This window comes from Tyto alba, unplaced genomic scaffold, assembly GCF_018691265.1.
Source record: "Tyto alba isolate M040663 unplaced genomic scaffold, T.alba_DEE_v4.0 Super-Scaffold_2, whole genome shotgun sequence".
In the NCBI taxonomy this organism is placed as follows: domain Eukaryota; kingdom Metazoa; phylum Chordata; class Aves; order Strigiformes; family Tytonidae; genus Tyto; species Tyto alba.
This window is the reverse complement of record NW_024881282.1, coordinates 25,847,000-25,864,349: the sequence shown is the minus strand read 5'-3', so window position 1 is coordinate 25,864,349 and position 17,350 is coordinate 25,847,000. Positions and strand designations below refer to the sequence as shown.

At 35.6% G+C, this 17,350-nt stretch overlaps 1 protein-coding gene across 9 annotated transcripts in view; it reads right to left on the bottom strand.

The window, feature by feature from the left end:
* Positions 1-17,350, bottom strand: part of NBEA (neurobeachin) — a 518,250-nt gene that overhangs the window by 247,284 nt on the left and 253,616 nt on the right. For all 9 annotated transcript variants that reach the window (XM_042793382.1, XM_042793373.1, XM_042793375.1 and 6 more), the window contains one exon: positions 8,438-8,502. In XM_042793382.1, coding sequence (XP_042649316.1) covers positions 8,438-8,502 — 65 coding nt within the window. The remainder of the gene's footprint in view (positions 1-8,437; positions 8,503-17,350) is intronic.

Below are 17,350 nucleotides of genomic sequence, written 5' to 3'. Positions count from 1 at the left end.
AAATGTGTATATTCTTGCTAAACAGAGGGAAGATCTGAAATTTGAGGGCAGTACCATTTTCACTCTCCTTTGTAAAAAAACCACGTTCTTTAGTCATATCTCCTTATCACTGACAACTCAACATTTATTGTGACTGAATTATACCCACCATTCTCACTCACCCTTGTAAATCCTCATCCCGCCTTAGCAAGCACCACCCTCAAAAGACCTAGTAGATAGACTGATGTTGTGACAGTGATGAATCAGGCCTTCTGGTTACACTTATTAATCTCTACATAAGCAGTTCTCTCAAAGGGCTAAGTAGCTGTATGAAAAGTGTCACCATAGCCTTTCTGTACTTTTTATACTGTTTTCCAGTAATTCATAATTTATCAAAAGAAAAAAGCCGTTGACTTAGAATAACATTTGGTTTTATCCTGTGTGACCATTTCCTTAGTTGTAGCACTGACACTCCTACCTGAATTGAAGCCGTGTGCTGCTAGGTCCTTCCCCAGATCAACTGATCTCAATCGGGAACTGATGCCCAGCAAAATTCTTATCCTCTTTGAGCATCAATTTTTACCACATAAGGTAGAAATTAAACACTGACTTGGTAACTTACGGTTTCTTTTTACCAAGACAAGCTTGATTTCTATTAATGGCCACAAAATCATGAATTTAAAGCTCCTTTTTTAGGAAATGGGTTTGATTTGGTTTTAGACTGAATCAAAGGACGTAAGGAATCCACCAACAAAGCAGTCTGAAATCACTTGTGACTCAAATTCTGGTACACTTCTATGGAGAAACGAGCTTTCTGTACAGATAGCTGTGAAGTTTCCAGTTGAACATATGAAAAATTGAAGTAAAAACTAAAATTAATATATGCTGGTACTTTAAAATAAGCATGACAGGGCTTAAGTATCTGTAGGAGTAAGAGTAAATGGCAGGCTCTCCTCTATCGAAAACCCAAGAGTCTCAGACTTATGAGTGAGAGCAGACTGCACAAGAGTATGTCTGAGGACATGCTGATTCATAAATATGAGTTATTTGGAAATGTAGTTTAGGAGTAGCTAAGAAGTTATTTTAAATCCATGTGGCTCACTTTCCTGAATTCTGTCCTCAGCAAGATTATTTTAGAAGTCCAGAGTGCCCACAGGTTGAAGGAAGTTGTGAGAAAGTAGGTGTAATCAATAAGAAGCCACTGTTTTTTCAGATACTGGGGTTTAAAAAGGCTGGATTGTGAAGTTTCCACATTCCAAGCAGTCATTCATGTAAACAGCCAGAGACTGGGAGAATTTGTTTGTTTGTTTGTTTTGAGTTTTAGAAATAGAAATGGCAATAAGACTATACTCAAACTGACTTGGAAACATGTAAAAATCATAAAACGTTTGCAACACATTTAGAAATGGATTGGGATAGGTTGTGACAAACAGTGCTATTTGTACTCCTATCAGAATTGAAGGATGAAAACTTGTATCTCACTAACTAATCTAAACTGACTTTGCTCTCCTGCAGCCAATTCTTCCTAGGAGTAATCTCACACAGAGAGAAAGAGGGATTGTAGCTGTTACGCTGCTAGATAAAACAATTGTGCTTATGTTACCCAATCTTTCTTTCATTTGAGATAAACTAAAAAAGCAGATCCTTCCCAAGCAGTAATTTTCAAAACAGATTACAAAATGAACATTTGTTATAATTTAGCTAAGGTCCTGCTTCCTCTACTCATTCCTGAAGTTCTGCCAACTCACATGTCCAGGGAAACAGATGTTTCTCTGACTTACTTTCATCAGATGCCCATAGCTTAATTTTTCCAAGAAGCAGCATGGAAATATACCACTTTTTCACCAAACACAGTTGTTTTGACAATTATTACTCTTAATGGCATTCATAAGAAATTAAACTTATTGGTGCATATAGTATCTGTAATAGGGTTCATAAACTGGTCAAACTTGAAGAGTTTGAAGTTCTACAAAGATGCAGTACTGCTATAAATACTTTGAAAGTAAATTCCTATGAACTTTAGAAGGTAATGTCTAACACAGGGGTTAATTTTCTAGCAAAAGGGCAATGATGAAGAATTTACTAGAGAAAAGTTTGAAATCATAGCATGCAAAGACTGACTACTGGACTAGAATGACTACAATATGGCCACCCTAGCAAGATAAACTCCATGGAGGGTAACTGTTAATATTTCAGAAAAGCCACAGAAACTATAATAGATTCAGTGGAACTCAGACTTGACTACAAGTAATCTATTTAACTCCTCATAAAGATTTTCTATTTTGCATAAGAATTTTCTAAATCAAAAGGAATCTTGTCTCTGAAATAGTGACCATCCAGTAAACATGTAAGACCAGCAGTTACAACTGAGATGGCCTGCATCTCAGAATCAGCCTCCCTTTTGAGATATGACTGGATCAAGCAAGGCTAGAAGGTGAGAAGATGCCTCAAAACCTCTAACACATCTAAGAACTCCAGCTGTACTGACCCCACAAGATGGTTACCGTAGCAGTGTAATGCTTTGTCCAACACAAGCTGACTATTAGTCTGGAGGTAGGGCAAGGACAGCTGTAGAAAAGAATGTGAGATTATGAAAAAGCACATCTAACAGGGAGCTCAAACTCATGCCTCAGCTGAAGCAGAAACAGCAGTGCCCAGTTTTACAGAAGTATCTATGACAGGCATCCTCTACCAATCAAAGATGACATTTAGGATGAATTTCCATAAAAGAGTTACTCACAGTTGATAAAAGATTCATCTAATCAAAAGTTACACTTGGTGAGGATGATAATACAACAACATAATCTGGTTACATCTGTCAAAGACAGAATAACCCAACACCTTTGTTTTTATTTATATATTGTATCTAAGTGCTACTGCTTCTTCAGTGCTATTTTCTGCCTGGATTTGCATATATTATATTTTACACATCAAACTGGAATATTCTGCAAGTTGTTCTGGTAGCCCTCAGCTGCATAATATCTATGATGTCTGAAGATCAAGTATCTTGCATTCCTGAATGATTCGAGGTGAGCTCCTCATTCTGACCTCAAGGTTCCTGTGATCAAGACCATTGTCAAGACAGAAACAGGGAACAGCATCCTTTCTCCATCCTTCTTGGACCCAACTACTAAATGAGGTTTTTTGGGTTATATCTAGGGATCCAACTGTAAATGCACGTCATAAATCAAATATGACAAATGGCACTACAGATATACCTTTTAACACAGGGCCTGAACATTTAAGTACTGCAGACAGTGAATAATGACTGTGAGCTCATTTACCACAAACCAAACATATCAGAACTGCCAAACTGCAACACAGGATTTCCAAAGGAAAATTTGCTGCAGTTACCCAACAGTCCTAGCTGAGGTAACGTGGAAAGAATGTAAGTCTTTATTAGCCTCCTTTCAGGATTTAATCAGCAATTCATCTAAATTTAAACAAACACAAATTTCCAGTCTATTTAAACGTTCTGCTACTTTTTCCAGGAAATGAGTGAAACCTCTCAACAAAACAAGGTTTAAAAGAAAAAGGCCTCCTGTGAATTTTAAGTATGCTTGGAGGTCCAGGTAGGTGGATATGCAAAAGCGTGTATTTTCATGGCTAAAGGCAGAAAGCAGACCTAGATAGAGATGAAATTACAATAACAAAGTTTCCAATTTTAAATCTGAGATGAAATATAGTCTCTTGTTTCCGCAAATTTATATTATGATCAGACTATCCCTGCTATTTAAAATGGGGAAACTCTATATAAAATAAAGGAAATTACTTTAAATGAAAGGAGAAGGTCATCTCTTTAAAGATATGAGTGTTGTGAAAACATAAAGGAGGAGGGAAATGGAAGGTGAGGATAGTAATTCAATTCTGAAAGACTAACAGATAATGCTGTGTAGCATCTATCTCTTAGGCAGGATAGACTTCTGAGATACTCCACTTGTTAAAAGCATCAAGGTAGAGTACAACTAACTAACCACAACCCTCGGAGCCCCATCATGTAGCCAGTTCTCTACCTGTTTAGGTGTCCATCCTTTCAGAATGTAGTGTTCTATGATACATGAGAAGTTAGAACTTGCCAATGTCAAGGTAAATTATGTTCACTGCTTTCCCTGTGTTCACAAATCTAGTCTTATCATAGAAGGCAAACAGGTTAGTCAGGGATGGTTTAATTTCTGTAAATCCATGTTGACTGTTCTCAGTTACTTTTTTCTTCATGCAACCAGAAAAGTGGTCCAACAGGACTTGCTACATGTTTTTCCAAGGGACAGAATAAAAGCTGACCAGCTTATATTTCTCTGGCTTTTGTGGACTGCTTTAAAGATGGGTGCAACATTTGCCTTTCTCTAGGCACCCGTGACCTGCCTCAATTTCCTTGTCCTGTCAGAGATAATAGTGATCAGCCTTGCAAGGACTTTTACCATCAGATGTACCCCATCAGGTATTATGGATTTGTATGGGACAGGTTGTCTCAAGGAATCCTTGACTCAATCCTCATCCACTGCTGTTAGTTCTCCTCCTTGAACACTTTCATTAAAGACAGAAGCCTGAGAAACCTTGGTGAAGACTAAGGAAAATAAGGCGTTGAGCATCTCAGTCTTATCTGTCACTAAATCATCCATCCCATTCAGCAGTAGGACACATTTTCCTTGGTCAGCTTTATACTACTAATGAAGTGTTAGAAGATATTTTTGCCCTTGATATCTCTTCCAAGTCTCACTTCCAGTTGAGTGTTGGCATTCCAGACATAACTCCTTACATGCTCAAGCAATGCTTCTAAATTCCTCCTTTCTATCCTGCTTCTACTTCCACTTCCTGTGCACTCTTTTTGCATCAGTGCTCTACTATAATTTCCTTGGTTAGCCAAACCAATCCCCTGTTAAATCAACTTTATTTACTATTCGTGCACTTGGACAATGCTATATTTAAATGCCTGCTACTTTTTCAGATCTCCCTTGACCTCCACATCTGCCTCCCATGGGTTCCTACCTATCAGTTTCCTGAATAAATTAAAATCTGCATTCATGAAGTCCAAACTCTGCTACTCTCCATCATCACTTTCCTCAGGATCTTGAACTCTACTATTTCATGGCACCTACAGCCAAAGGTGCCATTAATTACCACACTCAAAACCAATTCTTGCTTGCCAGTGAACAGCAGATCCATCTGTGTGTCACTCTTAGTTGGTTCATCCTGTACCAAGAGGTCAACCCCAGCACTCTCCAGAAATTTTGACTGCATGCATCCCACCTTGTTGCACTTCCAAAGGATGTCAAAAAGGTTAAAGATCCCCATGAGGACTAGGGTCTGTGATCCAGATACTTCCTCAGATTGTTTAAAGAATGCTTGTTCCTTTGCCTGACCCTGAATGGGTGGTCTGTAACAAACTCTCACTATGATGTCACCCTTACTGGACTCTCCTCTCATCCTGTCCTGCAATTTATCAACCAGACTGTCATACAACCCATTGAAGAGCTCCACACATCTGAGCTGTTCCTTCACAGAGAAGGCAACACTCCCTCCTTGATTTCTCTGACCATGTTTCCTGAGGAACTTGTATCTGTCCATCACAGCACTTCTGTCATGCAGTGCAGGCTGTCCCACCAAATATCATCCATTCCAGTGATGTCATAGTTTTGTGACTGCATGTGGAGTAATTTCTACTGCTAGTTGCCCAAGCTGTATGCATTTGTGGACATATTTACTTGAGGTGGGTGCTCCTATCTTTTCTCTTGTTCTTGTCACCCTGCATCCTTTTCTTTTGACCTCATCCATCACCACCCCACTTAAATGTGGGCTGTAATCTCCCTCCCACATAATTCCCAAAGAACTCTTCTCATGTCTCCTTTTACAGCCAACAGTGCAGATGTATCCAGCTCTTAAATTAAGAAGCCTACTTATGGGTATACCCTAATGTAAATCTGAAATCCTAATTAAGCTGCTATCAGTAAACTCTTGACACGTGTGATACTCTCAGCATCACATATTCATAGCATAAGACTGATTAAAAAGAAGCATAAAGTTCAAGATCATAACCAGGATGTCTCTAAATCTTCCAGGTATATTGTAGACAGTGTTATTCTACACTTCCAAATTAAATATCTTTGCATATGTTTTCTGTGAAAGTATTAATTTAAATCTCTTGTCAGATACTCTTGTTATACTAAAAACTGTTATAATAGTTTTAGAAAGCTGTATCAGTGTTTGTATGCTAAATTCAACAAATATGTGTCATTCAGACCTTCCTAAAAAAGTATTATCTAAAACAAGAAAACCCAGAAACAAACACAGTAAATCAACTGATTTAAAATGAGAATGCAATTTATTAAAGTGACAGGAATATAGATTTAAAAAAAAAAAAAAAACAACAAAAGTTAGGTACTCAGAAAATCACCTTGTAGCACCCATATATTAAACCAGACAGACATCTAACTGAAGATATTAAAAACTATGATCGTCTGCATTACATCTAAACCTCTTCCTCCACGCCCAGAAGAAAAAGCTTTCTCAAATCTGTTGATTTATTACCCAGGTCTCTCAAAATCTTACCCAGAAAGTCCTTCAAAATATTCTTAGTTTTCATTTTGCTTTTAATAATTTAAAATTCAATCATTATTGCACAGCGATTATATGCAATTTTACATCCCATTAACCCTGCTTTGTTTTAATTATAAAGATCCTTTGTTAGATTCCTTTAAATGATCCAGTTTATAATTTCAGGTTATCCTAGGGAGCACTTTAATTCAGCTACACATTCATCAACTGTTTATGTCCTGTTAATTGTTGACAACTGCACAATTGCATTCTCTAGCTATGATTGATGAATTGCATTCACAAGCTTAGCTATTAAGCAGAATAAATATTTATAACAATTTCCAGTTAAAGGATTGTTATCTTTATACCCAAAAGGATAAATTAAAATTAAATAGGCTGACTGCAAAGAAGAGCATTCTAGTAATGATCACACACTTGGTTCTAAAACACCTTTCTGACAGAAGTATATGGAGGAACATCTGTCTAAGAGCAGTTTGATTAGACATTCCTTTGACTGGATTTAAGCAGCAGTTCTTAAATACTACTTTGCTTTCAAAAGTTATTCTTAAAGGGGAGTAGAGGGTCCACTGATATCCTAATACCTGACTGCTAAAAATATGTAGATGTAGTACTAGTTCAGAATGAGCATTTTATTAATAGTAAGCATGCAATAAGATCTGAACTCACTAGCGTGGCTGAAAAAAAAAACAAAAAAGGTCAAAATGGAATTGTATATTACTGTCCAAGAACATATGTTTACTATAATTATTCAGTCTACTATCATATAATATTTATTCTACAATGTGCAATATGTGACCCACTAAGACAATCCCTATTATGGTATAAATTCATACTGGCTCTTCATAGCAAGAAGAATTTCCAAGCAAAGGACTACATTTCCAACTGCTATATTGTGGCGTAACACCAGTGTGCACAAGAAAGCTAAGAGTATTTACACCAACCAAAAACCGAGTAATGAGCTATATGCTCCTGTTTTCCAGGTACTCATATTCCTATAGTCCTATACTCTGATGTTTTCTAAACTTCATTTTAAATGAATGTATGATTTAACCACTGAAATATCAGCTAGACAAAAAAAATCTGATAATAGAGAGAAGATTTGATACTTTACTTTGGCAATGACATACCACTGGTGAAAAAAAGAAACCACACATAAAATTACAACATCTCTTCAACAGATGCATTGCTATATTTTTTTTTGTTATTATTATTTTCCAGCTGCAGTTTATCAAGACATCTAGATTCAAATAGATTTAATGTACTGGCCAATACGAGTCACACACGTTACTTAAATGGCTCTGTTTGTCTTTGGCATTCCACTACCAGGAAGGCCAAGGAGTCCCCCTCTGCTGCCCAGCTTGCACAGAGTAGAAGATAGATATACCATTAAAATAACTTGAGGACTGATAGCAAAGTATCTTAACAATTTGCAAAAGCAAGGCAGTTCTTATAAACACAATGTCCTGTGTGTTTTACAGGACTCAAATTGGACCAGAAAGTCTAGATAAAATAATTCCTCATGAAATGATAGTATAGAGAAGTGCATCTGTACAATGAATGCTGTGCTCCTAAAACAGATGGAGCAGCAGATGGGTTTACAGATTGGGCTCCCTGGACTGTCTGGGTAAAACAACCTTGCTGCTCTGGAAAATGGTGGCTCAACTCTCAAATAAACCCAAACCTGTAACAGTTCATGGGAGCTCTATTTCCTTCTGTCAGTAAACAAAATTTTCAAAATTTACACATTTCCAAATTAAATATTTACTCTATAAAATATCTATACAATAAATCTCTTAATTAAAATATCCTTTTCACAATCTTTTTGGAACAGATGGTGAGGAAGTATTATCACCCAATGGAATAAATGCAAAATGACTACTTGTTCAAAAGCTTTAAAATTAATTACCTTCCTTCATTGATGAGCTCAATAAATGCAAGTCCTGCATTCTTCTGAATAGAATTTTGCCATTCCTAAGAAGATAAAATATAACATGATCAAAACCCAAGGATTTTAAATCACATTTCTGAAGCTGACTCTGATGAATGCCTAAGGAGCTTGAATTTAGGCTGAAATTCTTAAATTAATGCTTTTATTTTTTTAAAAAGAAAAATGACCTGATCATTTAAAAACTGTAATTCATACTGGTTTTCAACTAAATTTTAGGCAGTCATGTTTTCTGTTTCACCCTTAAGCAAGCTTTAGTTTTCTTGTCTAAAGAATATGAAAACACATCTTGTTTCTTCCATTCATACAGTTGCCCAATGAATGTATTAAGTGCAACAAAGTTTGGCAGCAGTAGTTTCTTCACGTTGTTTCACTGTTACACCTTGCACATTTTATCATATAGGTCAGGCAATAATCTGTGTACCGTCCATCCCACCCTGAGTTAAATCTTTATTTCTTCTCCATTAAAAGTGAAAACAAAACCAGTTGTTAATAAAAGACTGAGTTTTTAAAATTATTTTCCTATTAACATGGATTTTTCTTCTTCATTATAAGTTAAAACAAAACAGTCACTAATAACAAACTGAGTTTTTAAAGTTTTTTTAATATTAACATGGATTTCCAAGATAAACTTTTGAAACTGATTTAAACCACCTAGTAGATATTTAAAGATAACAACTTTTACTTCATATACCACTAAGTTAAAGAGAAAATTCTCAGTGCATCACAAACAGCTTTTTGCCATATAACCCACTGCCTCTATCACACCAACAGAATTGATATTTGAGATGAAAAAAGGTTGAGATATCTCTAGCAAGATTACTTTCTCTTGGGCTAATTCTTTACAACTGTTCTTTAAGAGTAACAAACATTTCCTTTTCATCATACAGGACAAAATACATTATAGTTCACAGTGAAATTTTCTAGTCTGAGACTTCATTTTATGAACAAAATTGTGTAGGAATAGTTACTGTTACAGAACTATTCTGCTTTACATTTCCTTTTTTCCAGAATTAAAAATCAGGTAGTAATTCCCAATGCTTGTTTCCTGATATGGGCAAAAAAAGATGTATATAAACATACTTTTAATCCATTACTGAGCAGGAAAGTCCTCATTAGGTAAGATGGAGTATCAGCACTCAAGCCTCTAGCTTGTGGGTTAGAATACCATTGTAACAGGTCCTTTCTTCAGTGCTGTTGATTTTGTTCTTTTCCAAATCCAGTAACTGAAGCAAGCCTAATGATCTAATTTTTGTAAGAAATTATATCACCTAAGTATAGTACAAAGTCACTCTGAGAAACTAAGGAAAGGATTCAATTGCCTAAACATAGGTACCTAGTGCTATTTTAAGAAACAATAGTTTGTGTTATAGATAGGATTTGAAGTGTAGCATTTTTTTTTTTGTTTATTAATCAGAGCCTTTTACTGTACACTATAAAAAACCCTATTCGCATTTTTTTTTTTTTTTTGAGGTGCTTTTCTGCACTACAGCTGTTGTGACTGCAGTCAGGAAAACAGTACTTGTGTGACTACAGTTCAGAAAAGAAGTTGAAAAGAGAGAATTGGGGAAAGAAAAAAAAAAAAGGCTCCCTAAAACAGCTAGAATAAAGCATGCTAATTAAATTTTTAAAGAGAAACAGAGGTTCTACCTGTGTCTGCAAAAGACTAAGAGATTCTTGCAAGTCTTTTGTCAGATCTTCCTGCTTACTGCAAATATCTCAGATACTGCAGGACAATCAAAATGACTAACTGGATATTAGGTAAGGTATTTTAAAGTACCTGAAGAGCCATTAGATATCTATGTGGAAGTAAACAAATATCTTCTTATGTCTTCATAGGTGGAAAATCTCATCAATTTATCAGAAGTAATTATTCACAATAAAAAAATGCATGAAACCTAACCAATTATCTACCAAAAACTAGTGGAAAACATCATGATGCAGAACCAGGAAGAAACCAGAATTCATGGTTCATGTGTTGCTTCACTACAAACTCCCAACCCTCATTAATCCACAAATAAGGGAATAATTATAACTATATTTTCCTCTCAGTTTTAGGCATAATTTAATATAACAGATTCATGATCCTGAGAGGTGAACTGTACTTGTGAAGAGGCACCTGGTTTTCTTTTTTTCCAGTTTCTTTTTAAAAGACCCAAACAATAAACTAAAATACTCAGAAATGCCATCATTACAGTTGCCTTTATGATGGCCATTCAGATCACTGCATGCACTTCAGGAACTGGATTAAGATGTGGAGTTATATGTTCAAAGAATGTCCAGTGATTTGTTTACACTATCTTAGATTCCACAGAAAATCTTTCTCACTCTCAGGATGCAATAAGCAGAAAGATAAACACCAAATGTAATGGACACAGTGGTGGTTGTTGGAAAATTTATATTGTCAGCAAGTAGAATCATGGCATAGATATTTGGTTACTAGCAGTTAAGTGCTCAAATGACGACACTACATCTCAGGCAGTTTTGGTGTAGTTCATATCCTGAATCTTCTGGCCCTTCAAACAAGAGCTGGGAGACATTTCTGTGCCTCAGAAATGCTGATGCCAATTATATGATGCTGCAGTAATGGAAGACTTTGACAAAACTGTGTACCTGAGAATCTCTTGTATAGAAGAAGCATGCATTGACCTTTCTTCCCTTCGGGCTCCTGCTTGATAGGGCAATGGGGATGATCATTACTGCCAGCAGTGCACCTCTCAGAAGGTAGAGGAGTAGGGTATAGAAGACTCAGAGATAGAGGCACATTTAGAGACTAACACACAGTGATCAGGAGTGATGGCACTTACCACTTCTTTGTACTAAAACCAGAGTGAAGGTATTATATTTAATTTTTAAACTTCATTCATGCTGAAACAAATTAAAAAATTGTCTTCATACACAGTAACTAAACATTATAACTTTAGGCAGTCAGTTCAATTACTGCCCAGTATAGCTGTGCTCTCAATATTTTATATTATGCAAAATTCTATTGAAGACATCAAAAATGTACTAAATTATTAGGTTACTTGCAATTGCCCCTGCCCCCATCTAACTTGTCCTCTTCCTCTATTCCATCACTGATCAAAAAACATCACTGCATCCGGAAAGCACCAGCACATGTTCCCTGACAGAAGGTTCAGACTGAATCCTGTTATGAAATGGTCCATGCAGAAGAGGGCAGGAGATGACTACAACTGGGATGAGAATAAAAGGCTAAAAATTCTAAATAATGAACCATAACACATTACAGATATTACTTGAAATTCAGTTGTTTTTTTTCTTTTCTTTCAAATCATGACATACATTTTTTTTACTCTCTGATACTCTTGCAATTTTTAACTTTGAGTATACTTTCCATTTCTTTAAAAGTCTCCTATCCCCAGTACACTAAAAAAAATTTTAAAAAGAAAGCCAGACAGTATTAATAAATTTAGCAACATGCAAAATTGTTACCAGAAAATTTGCACAGGTGAAAAATAGTGAAGGAGTAAAGAAGGAACAACTAGGCTTGGCATGCTAAGAATTTTTTTTTAATTTATATTATACTTCCAAAACAACTTTTGTTTACCATAATTTTAAAATTTGTATTCATGATTATTAGAATATTTATTTAAAAATATATTGTGATAATATTAAAACTTAAAGAATAAATCTGACAATATCCTTATAAAAAAAAGGAATAGTCATTCTCAGTTTTCATAATTTACACAAGAGCTCTCATCCTTTCCTCTTTCTGCAAGAAAGTCTAAAATTGTGTCACAAATTACAAGTTTCTCAGCAAACTGCAGTTGCTGAATGGACAGATACCTGGTGGAGCAATCACCCCACAATTTGTACTGCCACTGTCTCGATTAATTGTGTCTTCATTGGAATTCTCTCTTCTCCATGTCTTAAACTAATCTGAGTATTGTTTTTCCTTTTGTCATATTGAATATTTATTGAATTTTCTAGTCTAAGATATTAATAACTCAGTTGATACCTCAATTCTTTAATCACTGTATTTTAAGCATAACTTCTTGAGACAGATGAAATTCTAATATATTGACTCTCTTCCTTCTAGACCATTGAATATATTTGGAGAAAAGTAGTACAGAGCTGAACAGGTGCTACCTTTTATCAGGAGAAAGAGGAGGAAATTTTATAAAAATGTGTTTGCAATTCACAACATGCATGTAATTTAACTTGGATTTGAACTCCATGTTGTGAAGTTACCTTCTAAAATCATCAATAACTTACTTTACTTCATTTAAGAGAAAACATTCAAAGGAAATGTTACAACATTGAAGGAAATGTTTCTTTATGGCAGAAAACCATGTCCATTAAAAGTAGGTAAAAACATAAAAAACACCTGATTTCAAGATACAGCCTCATAAATTTTTGAGCAGATTACTCATAAATTTCTGAGATTATACAGTTTTTAAGATCACAAAACTGTCCCTATTATTCCTAGAAGAATTTATCTAAAGATATTGGAGTCTTAAATCCTTATATTAGTGCTTGGAATAAGAATCAGATCTAAGAATTCCAATTTTAATGCCTTTATCCTTCTCTTACACTCGCATATATACTGCTGATATATGATAAATAAAATGGATTTTTGGTATACTCTTTCAAGTAAATTTGGGATCAATTTTAGGATTTTATGATAGGTCATCCATTTTAAAAGTGGCTATTTCCCACAATAAGGAAGTTGCAGAATGACTGACGACATTCTCCTGGAAGGCAAATCTGTGAGTATTGGGATACACTGGGCTTCTGGCCAAATCACAGCAAGGAAAAGTATGTGAAACTTTCACTACACTATGTGAGTATGAATTTAACAATGCAGCAAAGGTAATAGGAAGTTTTAGATTTCACTTTCACAGGACTACAGCCTTATTTTTCTTCTGTTTTCTTGACCTGGAGTAATATGTTAATTTTTTGCTTTCTTGGAAACACACAGACCCGTTGCCCTTCTGATCACCTGTGGTAATTACCCAATTTATCTCGGAAATAAAGTCAACTGTTCTCAGAGTAACATTTCATTGGTATCTTAGAAGAAAAGAGAAAAAAAAAATCCACAATTGCAAAAACATTTACATTATCCAAACAACACTAGGGAAATGGCCAAATTTATTTAGATGATACAATATTAACATTTAGTACCTTGTAGAAATTCTGCATATCTTCTAATATAGACACAAGATATGTTTTAGAAGATACACACATCTCCACAACTTCTAGAGTTTACTTCCTGACTGGAAAAATAGTTCTTCATTTAAGAGACACTAAAGTTACTATTAATAACATCTGTTGCTACGTATGCCTGTTAATCCTAAAAGCCAGTCCACTTATTACTCAACTAATCTTTGATGTTAGAGGTGTATAACTAATTTGAAGTCTTCCAAAATGCAGCATTAAAGAGAAGACTTTTTGATGTTCAGAAAAATACTCCTCACATTATCTCCTTTATATATATAGTGAAACCCCTCAAAACTATGATGCTTTTATTAATAATGATGGTCTCCAATAATGAGCTTTTGCACCCTTTCTCGGCCATTTAAGAAACACCAGCTGACTACTACTGACTGGCTAGGTGTTTTCCTCTGATCTAAGATCCTTCTCATTCATAGGCAACTTAATAGAGAATTTAGGGGAAGACACCCTGCCATATACAGATAAGGGGAAAATAATTCTTACAGTTTTCTGGTCCTTCCTGTTTTGGCATGAATCTAGAGGAGGTTCAGATCAGTATCTCACTGATGTGTAATAAATGTACTCTATGACAATTTTTGACAAAAATACTCTGACAAGGACAGGCAAGAGAAAGGGCCAGAAGTTCCATGATGAGTCTGGTGTAAGTATCATCTTGAGGAAGAGATTGTGCTTATTACTAAAGGTAAAACACAGGATTAGTTTTCTGAGTGTATGGGGATCTTGGAAGGACACCTCATAGAATAATCAAGAAAGTAAAACTGTCCAACAAGTAGGAAAGAATACAGTGATGGTTTCCATTTGAAAGTTAGATTATCAGAAGCAGATGGCCAAGAGATGAAGACTGAGATTGGGCTGGAAGACATTCCACACATGGACAAGGAATTAATGCAAGAAAATTCTCTGACCTTTTGTGTGAAAAAAAAAAAAGACAATACAAAATGATCATATTTTTGAAAACTTCCAGAATTCTATTAAGCAAGTGAAAAACACCTAGGGAAAAAGCAAAGCAAAACGAAACAAGAAACAACTCCTTCCAACAAACCACTTAATTTCTAGAGTAAAAAAATATAAAGGAAAATGTTTTCTATTTCCCCTATATCTGTTATTGGAATTTATTTCTGATTTTGGAAATTACACTGTGCATAATAACCTATTTGTGTATAGGCCATGTTCTGGATTGTGAAGAGCCCCAAATCAACATCAGAACATAAGTACATGTTTAAGCTGTATCATATTTGATAACGGATTAGGACACTGTAGAAATGTTGTTTCTCTCTTGCTGGACCTTTATATAGTCCAAATAGGATGAGAAATGTCCAAATATTAGAGAAAGTACTCACTTCAGCTACAAAGACTTTATTTATTGAACTTAAATTTGAGCCTGTGGTAAAATGTGAAGTTACAAAGCCTCGGTTTGGAGCTACATGATGACATTTTCATACAACTTTCTAGTGCTTTGTCCACTGTATGACAATCTGTGGAACTTTTTTTGGTTTTAACTTACTTCCCATCAAATGCTCAAATTCCTTTCCTTTTTCTTGACTGCCACAGAGGCAGCCTTTCTTTCCTATAGCCCCAGGAAATAAAGCTATTGCTTTCATGGCTACTCTAGCAGTATAAGCATTTAAAAAGTACTATTTTATTCAGAGTTACTTTTTATTTTGATGTGACTGTTTCCACCATTGCACATACTGGTGAAAGGGAGTGAGCAGGAGTATGGTGCTAGGCATGGAAAAGCTATGCCTAGTCAATGTGAAAATCAATGAAAAGTCAATGTGATCTGGGCCAGAGAGAAGCCTAAGTTGATGACTGAAACTGCACCCTAGAAGTACGATTCCATTAGATGCAGATATGTGAATTTAAAACTTGCTGCTGTGAAATCATGAGTGGTGTTTTCACATCTTCTTCTCTGTGCTCCCAGATTTGCAATCCTGAACCCTTCTCTGAGTAGGTGTGGTGACTTTTGAACTAGGGTCTCAGCCAGTTTAACCCACTAAATGAGTAAACAAATGTCCAGATAGTCTTCAGGTGCATTTGTGAGTTAAGTCTTCTAAATATCAGCACCGGTGCAAAAGTGGGGTTAGCAAAGAAGAAGCTTCAGTACAGAAGCAATGGAGCAGACCCAGAAATTTGTTAGGAGAAATGTTTTCAAGATATGCTGGAGAAAAGGATTATTGAAAATATGAGCTTTTGTATGTTTGCATGTGTGTTCTGCATGTCCTTCCCTCCTACATCAAATTTTAATTCACACTTTTGCAGTGATATGATATGCAAAATTGTCTCCTCCTAGTTGCACTGGTACAAAAACAGAAACAGTAGATAATCGAACAGGACAAATGGGAAAATACAGCCAAAGGTAAAACATCCAACTTGTTTCATGATTAGGAAAAAGAAAGATTTAAAAATTATACCTCCATAGGAATTTGCATAGCCAACCTTAATTTCATAATTGAAGTTATACCAGAATTAATTTCCTAAATGGATTAAGTCCCAGATTCACTGTTCTTTAGATTTAAGAGTAACAGTCATCATTTAATTTGTCTTCAACCTTCCTATCACAGTTGGTGTCAAAAAGACACTTAGCAAGCACTTCTGTTAGTGTCCTACTATCACAGTTACTCTGATAGAGCTATAACTTATCATACAAAAATTGAGGAGTATAAGAACTCTAGGAATACCTCTGGAGGGAAGAAATAAGGACCAACAAGCATAATTCAAGTTGAATCTAATACCGGCAACAAGAGTAAACATACAAAAGTCTTACAAATAAAACTACAATGAAAAATAAAAGGTTTCTAATAATACATAAAATTAAAAAGTAAAATAGACATAAAAATAGCGTAGTACAGAAGTAACACTAGCTGTCTTAAGAAACCTGTGAGGACGATACTTGATAAAAAGGCATTGAAGAGTAGAGCTGGAGAATTCCTATTTAAATTTTTCTAGAAAGCCTTGAATAGACTATGTTTAATGTGAGGACTGTGTTTCTGTTATATGAATCCCACATTTCAGGGCTTCTTCTGGTCAGTTGTAGGGATCAGAAGAGGTTTTCTTTTTTCTGCTTGGTTTCTGTGTTGGGCAGCTGCCTGTTTCTGAAGTGCAAAAGTCATCCCGTACTTTGAGGCAGAACGTACATTTAGAAGTACTAGTGAGCAGTGAAATCTCACCAGAACCTGGCTAACGGGTCTTCCTATATTCTCAAAGCTAAACCTACCACCAGATTTTCTCAGTGAGAATTTCCTTTGAATTTGCACTGGCAAGGCACATATTTTGGGGGGTTTTGTTTGTTCTTCCACTCCTCCTTGTTTCCACTTCCTCCTTTTGTTGTTCCACTCCTAATTTCTTGATATTGTTTTAAATTTTTTCTTGCCACTTGGAACAACAGTCAATGCACTCATTCGCATTCCCCTCTCCTGCCTTCTGCCCCATTTTGCCACTTTACAGTTTTGATAGCTATAGTATATATAGTAGTATACAACTACTATGTGTTACATGTGTCAAACTGCCGGGGAGTGTTTTATGGCCTGTGCTGCTTGGGAGCAGATCCTTCACAGATCTTTTCTGATTAAGTATATACTGAATGGCTGCCTGTGATATGGAGAGACAGACTGGATTCAGCCCACGCAGCTTCTAAATTTTCAGGTTAATGGATAAGACAATGTGCACAGACACAACTCA